This window comes from Vanellus vanellus, assembly GCF_965231255.1.
Source record: "Vanellus vanellus genome assembly, chromosome: 18".
NCBI lineage: Eukaryota > Metazoa > Chordata > Aves > Charadriiformes > Charadriidae > Vanellus > Vanellus vanellus.
In genome coordinates, this window is record NC_138923.1 from 9416192 (window position 1) to 9434826 (window position 18635).

Here is an 18635-nt window from a genome sequence, read left to right on the forward strand (position 1 = left end):
TCCTTCCAAAGCCATCCAGGAGCACTGCTGTATCCCGTTTCGCACGGGGGAGCGCAGGGACGCTGGGAGTGGGCCTGGTAGGATTTTCTAGGTTTGGTGAGAAAAGTGCCTTTGCAGAAGGTTTAGCAATGAGGCAGAAAGACGCTGTGCGTAAGGTGTCTGTGAAGCAGCGGATGACTTAAGCAAAGCAGACAGACACACGCATTCTCCTTTGGTGTTTGTGAGAGAATTAATGATACGAAACGCGTTAGCTAAATCAGAGGTAATGTGGCATGCCACAACCAATGCTTTTTAATTAACATGCTGTATCTATCAGACCCAGCCTGCCGATGGCCTAAACGAGGACTCCGGGGCTGGACTGCCGATGCGCCTGCATCCTCCACTCCTGTATTTCCTTTATGGCATGTGTTATCCCTAAGGTTATTTCCAGACTTCATTATTATCCTGCTGTGCCAATAAGCACGTGAGTTATATTTAGCCCGTGGCGAGCAGGAGCGTGCCCTGCGTCTCGCCTAGGAGCTGAGAGCCCGACATGGAGAAGAGAGCAGCTGTGCCGGGGCCGCGGGCTGGTAGCCCTCCATCGCATGGTCAACCCTTAGCGAAGCAGCCGCTCAGTTTTGCCAAAGCCCTGTTTCGATGTCTGCAGAAGTGGAGAACAGACTCTATATTTGTCCTTGTTGCTGCCCAGGACAAGACAGTCTTTTCTGACTGTAGATAATGTCATCGTGTGCCCAACCGCCAACTGCACCCGTCTGCCAGGTTGTGCCTTCACGTCCCAGAGGATTGTGCCTGTGGATATGGGGAATATTCACCCCAGGGACAGGCTGCAGGAGCCTTGCAGTGACCCCTGAGCCCATCCATTTGTCCCAAGGCAAGATCAGCTCAACCAGCGTGTGTTTAACTGCTTGCACATACTCTTTACGTGTATCTGAAATGACTCAAAGTTTTGACCCAGCTGATATTTTCAAGCTCAGAAGTGCTTGAAGGAAATGGTTCCAGTTTGGAACATACAACTGTAGTGCATTTGAGAGCTTTCCAGTAGTTGCTGTAGCCACTGTGGGACCTTGCCTGATCACCTTTCTGTTATGGAAACCAGTGGTGACCCTGAGATATAAAAACACAAGGATGGAGTGTTCTGGCTCGTGTAGCAAAGAACCTGGCTGACACCACTTGCAACAAAGGTTAACGCACCAAGACAGCATGCAGCACTGAATCGTGGTCACAGGAGAGAACTCTGCATTGTAGGAGATTTTCTTGCTTTTGTCCCACGTTACTACTTGTACGTCCTCTTTGAGTTCTTGGTTTGCATCTACTGTCTTCCTTGGGTGCGAAGATCTGGATGGTGTTTCCTTGCTGCCATCAAGCAACTTTTCAATCGTTCCATCACCTGGACAACCATGGGGTGCTAGAAGCAGATCTGTCCCTCTCTGGAGACTTCCAAAGTCATTTGGTCCACTCTGCTGCTTGCTAAGGAAATCGGAAGGGCAGAACAGCCAGTGTTTTCCATCAGATCGACAGATGTTTTCTCAGTAAATCTCCGTAACTTAGATGTGACTTCAGCTCACACCACCAAATGAATGAGAGAGGAGATAAAGATAACAAAGTAATTGCAGTGCAATGTACCAGGGGAAATGTGGTTTTAGTGATTTCACGTTAAGAGGCGGGTGGGTTATAGCTTAACTTTCCCCCGCTGCTATAGAGCACCCTCGGCAAATGTACACCGCACATAATATTTTGTGCTAATTAGAAGTCGGTGCTTTTCTAAGACGGTAATTTTATGGGCTTTGCATTCTGCTTCCACAGCCAGCAAAGCAAGATAGATATATAAATAAAAGCTGGTCTGTTTTTTCAAGCCCACAAGAGTGAGAAAATCTGCTGAGATGCTCTTTGTCCTTGCTCCCTAAATAAGTTCTGCTTCCCAGCAAAACTGCGCTCCTCCAGCAGAGGCAAGAAAGGCAAAGTTCTCAGTGGCAGCCAGCAAGATGTCCTTTGCAGTCTTCCAGCAAACTCTCTATTCTCTGCGCTGCCTGTGGGTGTCTGCGTATATATTTAAGAGCTGAAAAATCTCTGTTATAGCTTGAACAGTCATCTCTGAGGGAAAGCAGCCATAGCAAAATTGAGAGCCTTCTCACATGAAGAACAAGGCCAGAAGTTGGTGACACCGTTGAAGAGCTGTTTTCTCTTGCAAAGCGGCTCTGGAAATGGTGCCACCACACGCAACAGATCTGTTTTGTGTTTGTGTCAGGAACTGGATCAGCTCATTTTTTCTGCTGATTTTCTGCTATTAAGCAGCTAAAGCTTTCCTGTCCTTCCCAGATCGGCAGCAGGGCTCTTTGGTTTAGGCTCTTTGGATACACCTGCGGGATCTGGGTTAGGAAGATGTCCAAGCCGGCCCTATTTTGAAGACCATGAGGTTGCGCAAGAGCCTTTAATCCCCGGTTGTGGTACCCGGGAGAGAAGAAACTCGGCTTGACTCTACTGGTTTGCGTATTGGGGCGCACCCCAGATGGCAGTCTGCTCAAGTGGAGCCAACGGCATCAGCGTGGGGTGGAGGGATCCGTGCCCACCCTGCACCTCCTTGGCTCTTTCCATGGCTCCATCTGCAGAATTGGGGTCTTAACTCTTTGCTGCCTTGCAGGAGGTTGCATGTAGTGAATTTGAAAGGACTTGGCCGTGGGGTGACAGAGCGATGCTGAAGCAAATTCAGCATCGGCGCAGTGCCGTTAAGTGCAGAGACGGATGCGCAGCATCTCTCAGCATGAGCTCATTTGAAGACGCGGATCGAATACAAGGGCTTAATCCCAAACCTGTTGTTGAGGGGATGTTTCCATTGTCTTTAAGGGGATTTGGGTCAATTTCTATGTGCTTCATATATTTATTATGATGTATTTATTAGTATTGCTGTCTGTGTGGACGAGTTTTCATACATCACTCAAAAGCCCGGGTCATTTCTAGCTATGACAGTGAAGGCATTGTTATTTTGCCAGGACAGCACAGCAGTAACAGAGTAATGTCAGCTGTAATTCATCCATTATGGTTATTTGGGTTGAGAAACTCACATCACCATGGAGACATTTTAATAATAATGAAAAAAAAATTAAAAGCAGCTTTTTAATGAGTTGGCAGCTTGTCCGAGTTGAAAGGTACTGTATTGTGGACTCATAATGAAATTTTGGACATGAACTATTTTACATAAAAGGCCCAAAACTGCAGCCTGTAATTGGAACCAGGAAGGCGTATGGTCTTGATTCAGTGCTACGGGAGGATTTGTGTACAGCAGGAGGGAGATAAAGCTCAGTGCATCCTATGGCGGGCGCAATAATCGGGTGCCTGCCTTTGCCAAATCTCTGGGTCTGTGTCCTAGGGGGAAATCAGGCTGTAATCACAGCATTTAATTACCCGACTGCGAGTCCTCTGTTCAGAATACCGCTTTATGCTTCTTTCCAAATGCTGTTTAACTAAGGTGAGGGACGTTAACTTGGTGCAAACACAATGTGTCTCTGTAGGTATCCTCAGATGTCCCCCCGGGTGTCCTCTGTTTGCACAGGCCGTTGGTAGCGGGGTTTTTGGCGCAGCCCAGCCTGGCCGTGCCTCCTGCCTGCTCCGCTGCAGCGGCGGAGCCCGTGCGAGGCAGCTGGAGGCGTTTTAAACGCTGGTTTGTTAACAAGAGTTAAAGTAACTCCCAGGCAGAAGGGGAGAGGGTGAGCTCATGGCCTCTTCGCGTTTGAGCTTGCTGTGGTTGGAAGAATTCCCCACTCCCACGTTCCCGGTCCCCTCCCTGGGTCAAAATCCCTCCTGCAGCCCTGGGATGCCATCTAAGAAAAGCCTAAAGGGGTGAAGGAAAATCTATTTGAAGCTTATGGGCACTGAGCTCGACATTCTTTTTTTCTTTTTTCTTTTTCTTTTTTTTTTTTTTTTTTTTTGTGGTTTTATATGGCTACGCATCTGCAGTTTAAAAATGATCCATTGTGCCGTTCCCTTCCCTGCGTGCCGCCGGCTGCCACACACGTAGTTGGTCCCGGCACACACCACACGGCGGTGCCCGTGGCGGGGCTGCCCCGCTCTGCTCTGCCCTGCCGAGGTTTAAGATTTCCCAAGCAGATACCCAGCCCTACAATGCAATCCTTGTTTTTGCAAGCCTGGACCTTAAAGGAAAGATACCCTGCAAGTCTCACGCTGCCGAAACGCAGCATCTGAGGAGGTTATGCCCTGCAGGTACCCTCTCTTTCAATAGGTCCCATCTCCAATAACCACTTGATCGAGAAAGCTCCTTTACCAATGCTTCTGGTGTTTTTAAGATGTCCTGTTTGGGATGAGCCCAAACTGGAAAGGCTGGAGGCACATCTTTCCAGTCTGAACGGCAGAGAAAACCCAAACGGAGGAGTTGTATCCTGCCCAGGGTGTGACTTGATGCCCATATTGACTTGAACCTTGAAATTTGTTTGTCTGAGATCGCAGGGAATTGACCCTTCCCCTGCGCAGAGCGTGGCCCCTGTACTGACCGTACCTGCTCCGCATGTTGATGGCTTTAATCCTCCAAACCTTGCAAAAATACAGACAAATCGCCCGAGATCAGGCTGGGTTGCTTTCCTGAGAGGAGAAAAAGCTAGGAAACTTGTTAGATGCTTTTTAATATGCAGACAAATTAGCATCTCCTACTGATTGCCAGTTTTATTCCTGTTTTCAGACTTTTTTGTGTCTGTGGCTTTGGCTTTCAGGGTTGGTGCAGAATGCTCTGTCTTGTCTGGAATAGACAAAACCTGATGCAACTTCGCAACTCCCTTAAGTAAAACCCGTCAATGTTGTGCGTGCCTAACTGGCACGGGATGCTTCATTTCCTCTGTCCCTCTGTCATCTTAAATGAATTTGGGGACCTCATGATATATGGAAACAGAAAGTCTTTGCCTTGTCTCCTACCAAGCTCTAGGGCACGCTAAGGAAGGGTTAGGTGCAAATAATACAGATTTAAACGCACAGCTTTTTTAAAACCTCTGTTTCCCCAGCACTATGGTCTCATCCCAAGCCAGTAGACCCCTCACCATCCTTTGCTTGTAGGTTCCAATGCGGGGTGGCTTTTGGCTCTGTGGCAGCTTGCAATAAGGGCTACAAAAAGGCTTTTTGGTCATAAACGAGTGACCCTCAGAGAAGTTCAGTCCTGCGCCTGAGTTTTTAATGTGCCACTAGAGCAGGTAGCCCTTGGAGGATGCTGCTCTACACTGGCTTTGCTGGTGCAGTCCGCTTTGGGTTGCAGCCCATCCCAAGCCCGTATCACAGTAGGCTTTGGGGGTAAGCCAGTTCTTCACGTGGCCACTAAGATGCTGCCCAATATAAAGTTTTAGGGTTGATGTGCACACATCTGGAGGGATAAACCAGTGGTCTCCATAATGGGTCATTAGGCAACAGGACTGTTTCTGTAGAGATTAATTTTCAAGGAAACCTGACTAACCTCTTTGCTTTTCCACTCCAGCTTCCCCATTCCCAGAGGACTTCTCCATTCTAACCACTGTAAAAGCGAAGAAAGGAGGTCAGTCCTTCTTGATCTCAATTTACAATGAGCAAGGGATCCAGCAAATTGGTGTGGAGATGGGTAGATCTCCTGTATTCCTGTATGAAGACCATACAGGAAAGCCAGGCCCAGAAGACTATCCTCTCTTTAGAGGCATTAACCTAGCAGATGGCAAGTAAGTGAAATTTTGTGCACAAAGGAAAAAAAAAAAACACAGTACATTGTTTATATCGATAGCAGCATGTTGAACGTTGTGTAAAATAGGAGTCATGTACATAGAAATGTATATACGCACCTTTGACTACTGCCAAATGTCCCATTCTTGAACTTTGCCCTTTGGTGAACGAACACTGCATATATAAGAAGTCTCAACCACCACTCAGTGCAAATTGTCTGACACCTACGGGGATAGGAACACTGTCGACTTTTGCTGCAAAGGGCCTTAAGAAATCAGTTTGTCTTGCAAAATCCCCACTGAGCCTTTTGCAGGACGTAAGGAGGGTGGAAAAGGGGGATTAGCCAGGGAGTTAGTTACCCGTGTGGCTTTTTCACCTGCCTCTTGTTGAAGCCAGAGCTGGCGCTCTCCTGCCCGTTTTGGAGGGATGGGAAGCGAACGGCATCATCTGTCAGTACAGCCTTCCTGTTTCAAATGACATCTTTAGGGTCTGCCCAAGGATGATTTTCATGAGTTTGCAGAACATCAGTTTATGAAAGCTTCATTGTTACACAATCGTTAGCTTGTTCTTGAAAGCCCAAGGCTGTGTTTAACACCTTTGGGGACTGTGTTCTTCCAGGTGGCACAGGGTAGCTATCAGTGTGCAGAAGAAAAATGTCACCTTGATTTTGGACTGTAAAAAGAAGATAACCAAGTTCTTGGACCGAAGTGACCATCCCATCATTGACGTCAATGGCATCATTGTATTTGGAACAAGGATATTGGATGAGGAAGTCTTTGAGGTAAGTCGTGACAATGAACAGCTCTGGAGATGTTCCACAGAGATGATGAGCTGGGTTCTGGTTGACGAGGTATTTACAGCTCACTTTTGAAACTTGTATTGGATTTTTGCATAATCGAACGCTGTCTTACGTAATTTATTTTTTTTTTAAGTTTTTGTTTTGACTAGGTAAATACTTTCTGTAGTAAAGATGAAAACAGTGGGCCAGATGAGCTGTTGGAGTGAGCTCCTCTGCTTCTCTGGTTTCACTCCCTTGCTGGGGTTCTAGACCAGTCCCCGCACTGGGATCTTGTAGGTCTGTAGCTCTCGTGCTTTTGCCTCGTTTAGCATGGGAAGGGCTCACATTCATCCTCGTGTCATGATTTAGATAAAGTTGCAGGGGCAGTAAGCGAAGGCTGAGGAAAGCAACTCCCTTGTAGTCCCAGTTCACTCTGAGGCTATAGGAATTTGTGCTTTTCCCACACGTTGGTCATTGATTCTTGGTTTCTTGCTCCATGCCAGAAGGGGACTCTCCTCGACAGCCTGTTCGGCAGCCCTGTCACCTCCCACACAGCGACTGCTTTTAAAAAGCAAACCAAAATTGCGATGGGTGGAATGTTCCCATGAGCTCCTCTGATTTAAGCAAAGAGATAGAGGATTATTTATAGACAAGGTACATATGGTAGAAGTTCTTCCCACAGTTCAGCAGCGAGTTTAATATATGCATTTCACTGGCAATCTCAACTTCTGTGGTCTGCTGCACTTCTGAGGCTTTCAAGTGTATGAGAATCTTCTCCTTGATCTTTCTTGCAAGCTAGAATTGCTTCTCTGAAATCGGCACTGGTGCGATGGAGTGTAAATGAAGACCTGTTGATCTCATCTCCGTACTTACATTTTTGTGGAAGGAAGAGCTGTATCTCATGGGCCTCCCTGACCCAGGAAAGGGATGGGGAACATCTCCGATCGGTGGATAATTAGAGCCATAGACACGAGCCAGCTCGTGTCTGCATTTTGCTGTCACTTGGAAGGAAAGTTCCAGTCTGTTTAACATTACCAACATCTGGGAGCTGGTCTGCTGTAAACAGAGCAAGAATGCATGGACTGAACGTTGCTGCCAAAATCTCAGTTACAGAGTTAGAGCTGAACCTCTACATTGTCTTAAATTAATAGACATTCCCTGGGAAGTTTAACAATTAAAATGGAAAGTAAAAGCTGGGTTGCATGGGCACTGGGGTGTCTTTCGCAAGTGTTGGATGTTCTGCCAAAACTTTCAGCAGTCGCACTGGCCGCTGTATTTTAAGTGGAGCTGTTACATAAAGCGGTGAGCTCTTCTAGGGAGCTGCCGGACCCAGGGACCTGGTAGATCCTCTTAGAGAACTTGGTATCGCATCCAAACTGGATAAGAAACATATGCTTTAGACTACTCCATTTTGTGAAGTAACACAGTTTCCATAACCGCCTCTGGAGCTTGAGAGGTTCCCGGGTGGCTTTTAGTGCTCACCTGGGTTTAGCGCTGCCGATCCCTCTGGCAGGTAAGGGAACACGCGTTTATGGGTGGTGATGCTCTCCCCGCTCCGCTGTTGGCTCTTGCCTTGGGGCTGGCCGCAGCTCCTTGCTGGCAAGGATTTGTCTGGGGGTACGAGCTCAGAGGGCTCATGGAACCTCCTTGACCGCGGGAGGTGGGGTAAAGTGGAGCAAGCGTTCCCCTCCGCTGGAGCCTGTTGCCTGTTCTGGGTACAAGATGCAGCTACAAGATCGTTGCAGGCACTTACTGACAACTGGACAACTGACAAGTATTTTCTTCCCTCTGTCTTATAACATATGTGCTGATTTTATACAGCATATATATAAAAAACCTCTCTGGTTTTGGTATTTGTCCTTTTTTCTCTTGTCATCCTCATCAGACAAAGAGGGCTTTCAGGGTATTCACACACACGCTAATCAAGATACCAGCAGCTTTAAACTCAATGTAATAAATAGGTTTCATGAAGGCAGTGGACTGCAACCTAATTTCCTTCATATCTCAGCAACTTAATTTCCTTTGGTCCCTCCTTTCTTCTTTCTGCAATCTGCCAGCCTATGCAGAAACCGTGTAGGGAAAATTGCGGCTCAGAACAACGGGAAATGGGTGTGAAGTGTTAAAGCTATGGATTCCTGGAAAGCTGCTAATTTCTGGACCGAATGCAGAATGATGGGATGAAGCTGCTGCTGTCCTGTAGACAAGAGCTCCGCAAACCTCAGCTAACAAGATGCTCCCCGGTGTTTTCTGCACCCGGGGAGTCGTCTGGCTCTTACATGTTTGTCGCTTTTGCTGGAAATTAAAATAACCCAGTTGGTTTGGGAGTGGGATGGATGGCAGCGCCGGGGAGGGCTTAGGCTGCGTTTGAGCCCGGATCAGCAGGAGCTCTAAGTAGTGGGAATTTATGTTCTCCTTGTCAGGACTGAAATCAAATCAAACCTCAAACACTTTTTGTTTTATTTTGAAAGATGTAATTATTTAAGCTCCAGGTCTAGCTGGGGCTGGAAGCAAAGCGGCAGCAGTCGAGCGCCCAGATGGGGACTTCCCTGCTCGCGTTCTGCTGCAGAAAAAAGCCTGGCAGGAAAGGTTAGGGGAGTTTCGAAATATTTCTCTCTAGCGCAACATTCTTCCAGTGGAAAAACGACTTCCTCTCATTAAAATTCAATTAGTTCGGAGGCTGTGTGGGTCCCTCTGTACGGCTGGGGGAACGCTGGGGAGGTTTGAACGGGGGCCAAGCCCGGAGCCTAGGTTGTACAAGTTAAGTTTTGTGCTGAGCCGTTGTTCAAAACAGAAGTTTACAAATGTCAGGACAGGCTCCCGCGCCGGGGTCGGGAAGCGGCGGCCGGCTTCACGCTGTGACTGAGGGGATGCTGTTGTGAGACAGCAAAGGGCTTTCTGCAAGGAGAGAGGGAAGGGGAAAAGAAATAGCCCATGGTGCAGGGTAAACCCTTCTCTCTGCTCGCAGGCTGTAGTACGCGGTGCTCCTGCGGCTGCAGCAGCGCTGGGAGGAAGTCGGGAGACGTGTGGATGTAGCTCATTTTCAGAGGGATTAACTGTGTCTTTTGATGTGCTTTTTTTAAACGTACATTAGAAACTAAGTTGTAGCACAGCCTACTGATTAGGTGTTAGGAATAGAGAGAGGATGAAGTTTGGGAAAGTCCCTTTCCCAAAAAGTAAAGCATCTTCTGCCTGAAGAAGGGCAACTAAGATGATGAAGGGCTTGGAGCATCTCCCGTATGAGGAAAGGCTGAGGGCGCTGGGACTCTTCAGCCTGGGGAAGAGAAGGCTGAGGGGAGACCTTATTATGGCGTACAAGTATCTAAAGGGTGGGCTGAAGGAGGATGGAGCCAGGCTCTTTCCAGTGGTTCCAGTGACAGGACGAGGGGCAATGGGCACAAGTTAGAACACAGGAAGTTCCGTTCAAATACACGGAAAAACTTCTTTATGGTTCAGGTGACAGAGCAGTGGCACAGGCTGCCCAGGGAGGGGGGGGAGTCCCCTTCCCTGGAGATTTTCAGGACCCGCCTGGATGCAGTCCTGAGTGATGTGCTCCGGGCAATCCTGCTCTGGCAGGGGAGTGGGGCTGGCTGATCTCTAGAGGTCCCTTCCAACTTTGAAAACTCCGTGATTCCGTGAAACCCGGGGAGGCTTTCCAAAACGTCCCGGTGATGTGGTGGCCGTGCTGCTGCCTCCGCTCTGCGGCGATGCGCTGCCAGAGCCGCCGGTTCGGTGCCCGCGATCCACTGCGGGAACCACCTTTTTGTGCAGCATCCTGTCAGTTCTTGTGCGGATAACTGGGAGTGTGAGCCCCCTCACAGCAGCGTGTGGAACCCCGGGCTGCCCCGTCGGCCTTTGTGCTGATCCCTGGTAGCCCGTGCTGGCGTGAGAGCTGAGAACGAGTTGAGCGCTCTTCAGGCCAACTCCTTGCTCGCTTGAGCGTTTCTTTGGCTGTTAGACGCCCCATTCTGGTGTGTATTGTACCCATCAGCCACGGCTGATGATTATTTGATGTAAATTATTTTTGGTTCACCTGTTTAAAATTCGGCAAGATTGTCCCCCAAGGCAACTGGTGTTTTGACCCTCTGGAAATAACACTGGTTCGCAGGAGTGTCTGGTACTGGTGTAGGTGAAAGTAGTTTTCCCATCAGTGGCAAAGCTCAGTGCACGTGTGTATTGCTTTTTAAGGTTTATGCCTTTTACTGTTGGCTCCTCTGGAGACAAGAGGAGCTTATTTTGTCCAGCTGAGTACCATAACTGTGTCTCATTGGTCTAGTTGGTACCGTAAAACCAAGTGGGTTTCCTCTGATCCTGCCAAACAAGGAGCAAAGCGAGAGGGTCTTGGACACCCGCGGACACCGTTCTGCCAAGGCAGCGAAACGTGAGGGGCTGAGGGAGCATTTGCTATTAGCTCATGCCGGAGCTTGTCCTGGGATGAGATACGGCACGCCGCTGGGCCCTGGGTGATGCTGAAAGGCTGGTGCTTTTCATTCTCTTCCCTCCTTTTGTGTCTTGGAAGACCACTGGTGAAATCAAGACATCAGAAATGGAGGGAAAGCAATTTGTGCCGGGGCGAGCCAGAAAGCCCGGGCAGGGTGCCAGAGGTGCTCTTAGGGCCGTTGAATGTTTCAAGGCGCAACAAGACAAAGCAGAATAGATGCTTCAGTGCTCTAAGCCGAGACATTGGGGCCGTTCAGGTGCTGTGTTGCTCTCGGGTTGAAATGCCAACTCTCTTTTCATCTTCTGGCTTGTTTACACTTAAAAAACAATTATCGCCGCGGTTGATAATCCCAGATTTCATTTCACTATCGTCAGGGTTTTCTCCCTCCCTTCCCATTGTCTTGGCTGTAGCGTTTCCAGCTCAGGAAAGCACTCTTATTTTTAAAGTTTCTGTACGCTGTTTTTCTCGGACACCTCTGAGGTTATGAGATTGGATTAATAGCTTTTGCTTTAGTGAAAGGTGTACAAATCAAAATCGGGTTGTTATACGTGTAGGCGCATCTTACGGTATTTTTTGGTGTTTGAAGATGGAGAGATTTAGGGCTCCCCTTTGGCGGGCGGATCTGCGGTCAATATATCAAAGAGCCTCTCTGTTATCGCAGGGGGACACCTCTGCTGCCAGTACGGGGGGCTGCGGCGAAAGCCCCATCGGTGGTAACTGCAATATTTGCAGACTTTCTCTCTTTCTTCTCAGCTCATGGGTGCAAACGTACCGTGGGGGCCTCGGCTCCGAATCCGTGTCCGATTCACACCTAGCCCCCGGCCTGCCTCGGCACGGCCGTCGCTGCCGTCCCTGGTCCTTGTGCAAAGGTGAAGAGAGCGGTGGCGAGGCACGGAGCACGCGGGGAGGCTGAACTGTGCGTTTATGGCAGAAGCAACAAGGTCCCCAGTAGCCTCAAACCAGGAGCATCTCGATGGCTCCACTGAGCTCGGTGAGGCTTCTCGTGAGCATGGTGATGCGCCCATCCTGTTCTCCAAGATCTGGGCTTACTCCAGAGGGCTGGGAAGGAACTGGGCAGAGCTCGTGTTTATTAAGTTCTTGTCAACCTCCAAAAAGTATTGTTTTTTTAATTAGTTAGGGGTTTTTACTCAGGTGAATTTCTCTGTCAAGATGCACGATGGATACACGCTGCCATGTCTTTTTCCCCATCTCGGCAGACTGCTGAAAGAAGCTAATTCCCAGTGCTGGCTGCCTGCTGGCCTGGCCCTGCCAAATCTGATTTCACCTCTTCTGCTGTAGAGCCTTTCAGGGAGTGCAAAGAGTCGATGTTTTACACCGCCGGTATATACCATGGTGTGAGATGATGGAAAATAAAAGGTTCTGAGCCAGCATTAGGGTTCTTTATTGAAGATGTCTGTAGCTTTCCCCAGTCTCCCAATAATTCTCCATTTAGTCACTGGTTTTCTCATCATTTCTTCTGCTTTTGTTTTTTTTTTTTTCAAAGGGATCCTCTTTAGCGAAATGGTGCACTTGAGACATATGGATTAAATCACAGAGCTAGGCTCTTCCAGAAGAGCAACGCTGCCTAGAAAACCTCTACAAATATTGGGTTTGCAATTAACGGGGAGATTTTTGTGCCGGAGCCCAAGCAATGCAGTCAGTCTAATCAAAACCCAAACGCGACGTTTGGCGGCAGTTGGCAAGGTCTCGCGCGCAGCATCGTCTTACACAGGTGCCCGGGGACGTCATCTGGTTTTATCAGCGTGTCTGTACCGAGGGAGGGGCAGGACTGGATCCAGAATACGAATTGCAAAACAGCTTGTAAAAGTTAGTCTGTGCTTCAGGTGCTTTGGTTTGAATCCTACACTGACACCATTGCCTGTCAGGTGCCAGCAAGGAAAGTGAGGATTTGGGTGGAAACATCACATTCATTGTTTGCGTGCACTTTGCTCAAACTCTCGTTTTCCGTTTGGGTGTGCGGGGTAACTGGCGGTTCCGCCATGCGGACGGCAGTCAGGCTCTGTGACTGGGTCAGGGTTGCCTGTAATGACGTAGCCAGGATGACAAAATATGCATATTTAATGTTTCTAACTTTTTTTTGATTGTGGGGTTTTGTTGTCGGGTTGGGTTGGGTTTTTTTTTTTGGTGAGTGGTAAATTCTATTTCATAAACTGCAAAAGAAGCTGTGCATTGGCACGTGTCGATAATTGCTGCAGTTTGCTGGTATCGGATGCCTTCAGGCCTCTGACAGCTTACAACGTTCTGCTCGAAGAGAACATAAAAGTGCTTTTATTGATGTTTAACAGTTATGCTGTGCATCATATGTCTTTTAATACGGTCAAGTTAAGCATCCAGCTGGGAAGCCGGATGGTCTTAGTGCTGCTTTTGCAGTTTGTCCAGAGTCAAGCCCCCCCAGTCTTACAGGAGGACCCGCACTGGTTTCGTCTCCGGGTGGGTGCTGCTGAGCGTTACCTTCATGGCAGTGGGTGTCTTACTGGGTGGGGGCTGCTTCTGACTACCAGCAATATGTTGTGTCTAACGGGGTTCCGACTGCCGGGAGTCCGGATTTCAGTTTTGGACACCTCCATTAGTTAAGGTGAATAACTCTTCTCAGAATCTGAAAATGGTCAGGGTTGGAAGGGCCCTCCGGAGCTCCCCCAGTGCCACCCCCCGCCAGAGCAGGGGCACCTCCGGCAGTGGCACAGGACACGTCCAGGCGGGTTTGGAATGGCTCCGGAGGGGGAGACTCCCCCCCTCTCCGGGCAGCTGTGCCAGTGCTCTGCCGCCCGCACAGGAGAGAAGTCCCTCCTCAGGTTGAGATGGAACGTCCTATGGTCCCGTTTGTGCCCGTTCCCTCTTGTCCTGTCACTGGGCACCGCTGAGAAAAGGCTGTTCCCACCCCCCGGCGCCCTCCCTGTAGGTACGGATAAGCATTCTCTGGATCTTTGCACTCAGTCACATTCAGTGTGTGCTGTGATTTAGTAAAAGGCAGAGTGGTGGCCCTTAAGCCGTACTGATCTTCCTTGAGGTGGCGAGAAGGGGAAGCTGTGGTTGTTCAAAGCCCTTTATATTCCCCATGTCCAACAGAGGAGATAAAAGGAGGACTCTGCGCGGGAGGAGACGGGCAGAAGGCAGAATCCCAGGGAGCGTGGCAGGGCGTAATAGCGGTGTGCTTGGCCGCCTCGTCCTGCCCTCTTAGTCTGGAAAGGGGATTTAGTCCTTTTGGTGTCATCCCGAGTAAGGGCTTTAACTGATGCCTCACTGTGCGGTACCTGTGGGCAAGTGTGCAGCTTGGCCTGTGGTTTCATAGAGAGTTCTTAGGCATGGGCTGAATATCTCGAGCGCTGGCAGGTTCAGTCAGCCCCGAGGGACCTGGTGGTGACGGCCAGCTTGCCGGGAGCCCCGCTCGCCGGTCACCAGCCTGAGTGCAGCAACGAGATGGTGGTGGCTCTAAATGGGAAAAGGCACCCGGCCCCGAGCAGTCGCTTGTCGAGGGGTCCCTCCTCGTGATTTTGTTAGCAATGCTGAGGATACGGGGCACTTGGGACTCCTTAAAGTCCAGGGTTAATGCCTTCTGTGAATGGCTGGTGAAGGACATGGGACCTCACCCTGGTCTGAGGAACCGCTGGCTTCCCCGGTGGCTGCTGGACAGTGGTCACAATAGCAGTGCCGTGACTCCACAGGCTACTGAAGTGGGAAAGAAACGTGTTTTTTGTTATTATGGTTCAACCAGGTAGCTTTTGGAGCCTGATGGCTGCCTTACTAGGGACTCCTGCAGACTCGTTGGTTGGGATGAGCTTTTGCCATTTCGGAGGGCACGGGCAAGGCTGGCGAGTGGGAGGTGGGGGGAACTGTCAGCGGGAGGGATGCTAAGCGGTACCACGCGGGGCGCCCTCTCCACCACCGCTGTCAGCTTGGGCCGTGACGTGGAGAGGACAGGCAGGCCGTTGCCTGACTTTCTCTGCCCTGGGGCACCTCCTGCAGAGTGGGGTAACCAGTGGAAAGTGCTAACGAGGAAAACTGAGCGGTCTCTGGAAGGCAAAGCTCATCCTTCAGAACAATTTCCATCCAGCGCAGGGATTTTGGTGGGGTTTGGGAAGCCGAGTTGTGTCTGGTCGTTCCTGACGTTCACCTGGCAGAGATTTGTATTTAAATGCCGGCAGGCAGCAGCCCAGGCAGCTCGTTAGACGTGATGGATGCTGCGAGGTGTAGTGTCATTACTCTTTCGGTGACGGCTTCGTTTGTAGTTTGCTTCCCCCCTCGGATAGCGGGAGGGGAGGAGGAGGGGGCTCGGTTTGTTCCATGGAAACTCTGAGGTGCGGGAGGCGGATTGCTGAGCCCAGACGGGGTGATGTAATGCTGGAAACCTGCTCCGCTCCGGTGACATCATGCCAAGGTTTACAGCGGCGTTGTGGACAGGGATGTCTGCCGGGAGCAGGCAGCAGGACTGGGCTTCGGGAGCGGGAAAGGCACCGGGAAGGGAACCCGGAGTGTGTTAGAGAGGCGCTGAAGAGGAGAGCAAACGGACGTGTTCGAGAAAAATAATTTCAGCTCGAGCAGGGGGGAAAAGCCAAATGCTCATGCTGTTGGGGAGGCGTTTCCAGCTGAACTTTATTGGCAGCATCACTGTGCAATATGTATAAGCGATTACTGAGAGCGGAGAGGGATAGTGCGCCACTGGCCCGCAGCAGTGCCTGTTTTCCCTTCCCTGCTAGTTTGGGATCCTTGTTCTACGCAGCGGATGACATGCCGGTTAGTCTTATTTGTATAAAAATGCATTTCTGGAGCAGAAGGCTGCGGACAGGGAAACATCCTCTCCTGCGCACAAAAATCTTGATTGATTTGCATTGTTGCAGCAAACTGTTGTAGTACAGACTCATCTGAGCCAAAGTCGTGGGAAGAGCCACTGCTCTGAGGAAGAGGACGGTGAGAGCTGCAACGAGCTGGTCAGGCAGGGAGGTGGGCTTGTGTCCTTGTTGACCTGGCAGCGTTCAAGCTGACGTTTCTTTAAAATTTGGGGCTTTATTGCTATTGTCCTGCCTTTGCAGGACACTGCTTGAAGTCTTCACTTCTCTAAGCTAGGGCTTTACGCGCAGAGCCTCTCGTTGCAGCGAGAACAAAGGAAACCCAGCATAGAAAAGACCATCCTCACCAGAAACCACTCAGTTGACTTTGTGTTCAACCCATTCCCTTGTCATTTAGGTACGAACAAATGAAACGCATGTTCCTTACACATGGTGAGGCCTTTTTATTTTTTTTTTTTTTTTTTTTTTTCGAGGCAGTCTGGGCTGCTTGCCAAAGCCCAGAGGAAAATCCGAGCCCACTCCAGACATCCCCAGTGTGCAGGTGTACGGCTTGCTTTGACAGAGCCGAGCGGGATCGAATGTATATGTTCACAGTAAATACATCACCCTGGGGATGGGAGCTGGAAGAGGGCATTCCTAATGAGTTGTGCAGAATATTGGATGGGATTTGTGTATTTGTGTGTATGTGTGTTTTCTGTTCCCTCCAAGAACACGGAAAAAAGTCTCTAACCGTGGGCTCATTGTTCTCCACACGTAGCCACATACTGGCTGTGGTTCAGGAGGTCAAGTCTGCTTGAACAAACAGTGCTTTGGCCACTGATGCGAAATGTGTGGGGAGATGAGAGAATTTGTGGTGAATATTACTTTTGTGCACTGTTCTCTGCTCTGGAATGTCTGCAAACATCGCAAGGTTTTCCTGAGGCTTTGATGCCTTGCATAAGCAAATTTATCTGCAAATTATGTTTACCTTCTTCCAGCTTGCTGCTCAGAATACCGAAATCTGAGCTGCGATGCTCAGCTACCGCTGGCCGCGCCGGTCACGCTGCGTCCGTTCCCGATCCTTAATGGGTTTTGTTCAGATAAGCTCGTTTCTGGGCTGAACTTCACATCTGCTCTTCAGGCAACAGGGTGTAAAATCCCAGCTCCCTTTCCTGGGATGAAAAGCTTGGGTAGTGCCCAATTAGGTTTGTTACGGGAGCCACGCCGGAATCTGTGTTAAGACGCAAGACTTTTTGAACGCTGAGTTTGAGATGGGAGGTGGCGCACAGAGGTTCTCTCGCAAGAATGAAAAACCCCAAATCATATTTCACGGACAATTAGCAGTGTTGAATCATAATGGCAGAAATACTTCGGAGCACGGAGGGGAGAGATGTATGAACATCGATAAAGGAGGCAGTCTGGTTTCCTGGAGAAAGATGGATGGACAAGAGGTGCTGTGCCTGCACGTCCACATGAGTTTAGCTATCCATTTTCAGCTCTTTCCTGAGCAGCCGAATTTGCAGCAATGGTGGGAAATAGCGAGAGGAACCTGCACAAAGGCTTCCTTCTCGGGTGGTCCCCGCAGATGTGTCCTGCTCAGTGCCCCACGGTTTGGTGATTGTTGCCGGCCAAATGCAGGAACATTCTTTCCCAACCAAAATTTGGTGTTAAGTTAAATTCTGAGTGTGTCAGCAGATATCCCCACAGCTAAGCATGTAATCCCACTTACATCCTGAGATAACTTTGGCAGCCAGGTCTATTTTTCCCCTATTCCCTTTAATCCATAAAACCTGGATTCTGTATTTACCTCCCGGGGCAGAAAACATTCCAAGTCCTGATTAAAAGCCTCTGTATATACAAACCCCTTGATCCTGAGCCACCTCAGTGTGGAGGGCTGAGGATAAAACCTCAGGGTGGATCTTGGGGTTGTGGCAGTCGGGGGATGGAAAGCCCGTCTGTGGGGCTGAGAAAACGGCAGCTCAGCTTCCAGGTTAATTCAGCTATGAGGAATAAAAAAAAAAAACAAAAAAGGAGTAAAAGCAAGAGTGTGCAGCTTTTAGGTACCTTAGTGGTTAGAAGAGCTCCAGCTGTTGCGGGATGGGAGCAGGAAGCCCCGATGTGCTGCTAGAAGCAAAGAGCCACCCTTCGGTGATGGAAGTGAGCCCAGAGCGGGGGAGGCTGAGGCTTTCCAAAATGAGCCACGGGCTCCGGAGCTGTCTGAGGACTCGCCCGGGGTTTCGTACTGGAGTTTGGGAAGTGTTTCGGGGGCGAGGAGGGGAGAGGATGGGAAGCCCACAAAGCAGCCCCTGGTTGCTCTCCCTGCCCCCGGAGCAGCGGGGTGAAGTGTCTGACGGAGCTGTGAAATGCCGTCGGCTGTGTTTGACCGTCGTGGATGGTCATGGCCGGATGTTTGATGGAGACCTTGGGCTGGATTTCTTTCCTGCCACCTCCTCCTTTTCTGTACCAAGGCCATCTGCTCCTCAAGTCTCTCCTGAGGCCGTTCACCACCTTGCCTCGACCTTCCCTTTCCCTTTGCGTCCCTCACCTCCGCCGTAGCCAGGGCTGGGAACGAAGCCCAAAGCTTTCTGGGTCGTTGGGACCAACACCTCCCAGGCAGACACCCCGACCCTGTTTACACAGGGCTGAGTAAAAACTGAGCAACTGCCTCCACTTTGGCTCAGCGCAGCTCCAACAGCGCGTTTTCAAACGTGTAACTTAAGCCAAGAGCTTCACTTCACTACATATTTTCCACTGTGAGAGAGTCCCCCTTACAATACGCCGGCGGATCCAGCTTCGTGTGGGCGGCGCAGCCAGCAGAAGCTGATCTCGTTCCTGATTTTCCATAGATGAAAAGGAAATAAATCAACGTGAAACCGGAGCCAGGAAGCGGCATCGCTCAGCGCGGAGGGGGACGACACAAAAGAGCAACGCCGCGGTGTGCTGCGCCGCAGCT

General features: G+C 49.9%; 1 protein-coding gene across 1 annotated transcript in view; it reads left to right on the plus strand.

Annotated features, from left to right (window-relative positions):
• COL5A1 (collagen type V alpha 1 chain) overlaps window positions 1-18635 on the plus strand; it is a gene marked incomplete at its 5' end in the record, with an annotated part of 164155 nt that overhangs the window by 39551 nt on the left and 105969 nt on the right. Inside the window, 2 exons of the mRNA XM_082492532.1 lie at window positions 5468-5681; window positions 6301-6463. Coding sequence (XP_082348658.1) covers window positions 5468-5681; window positions 6301-6463 — 377 coding nt within the window. The remainder of the gene's footprint in view (window positions 1-5467; window positions 5682-6300; window positions 6464-18635) is intronic.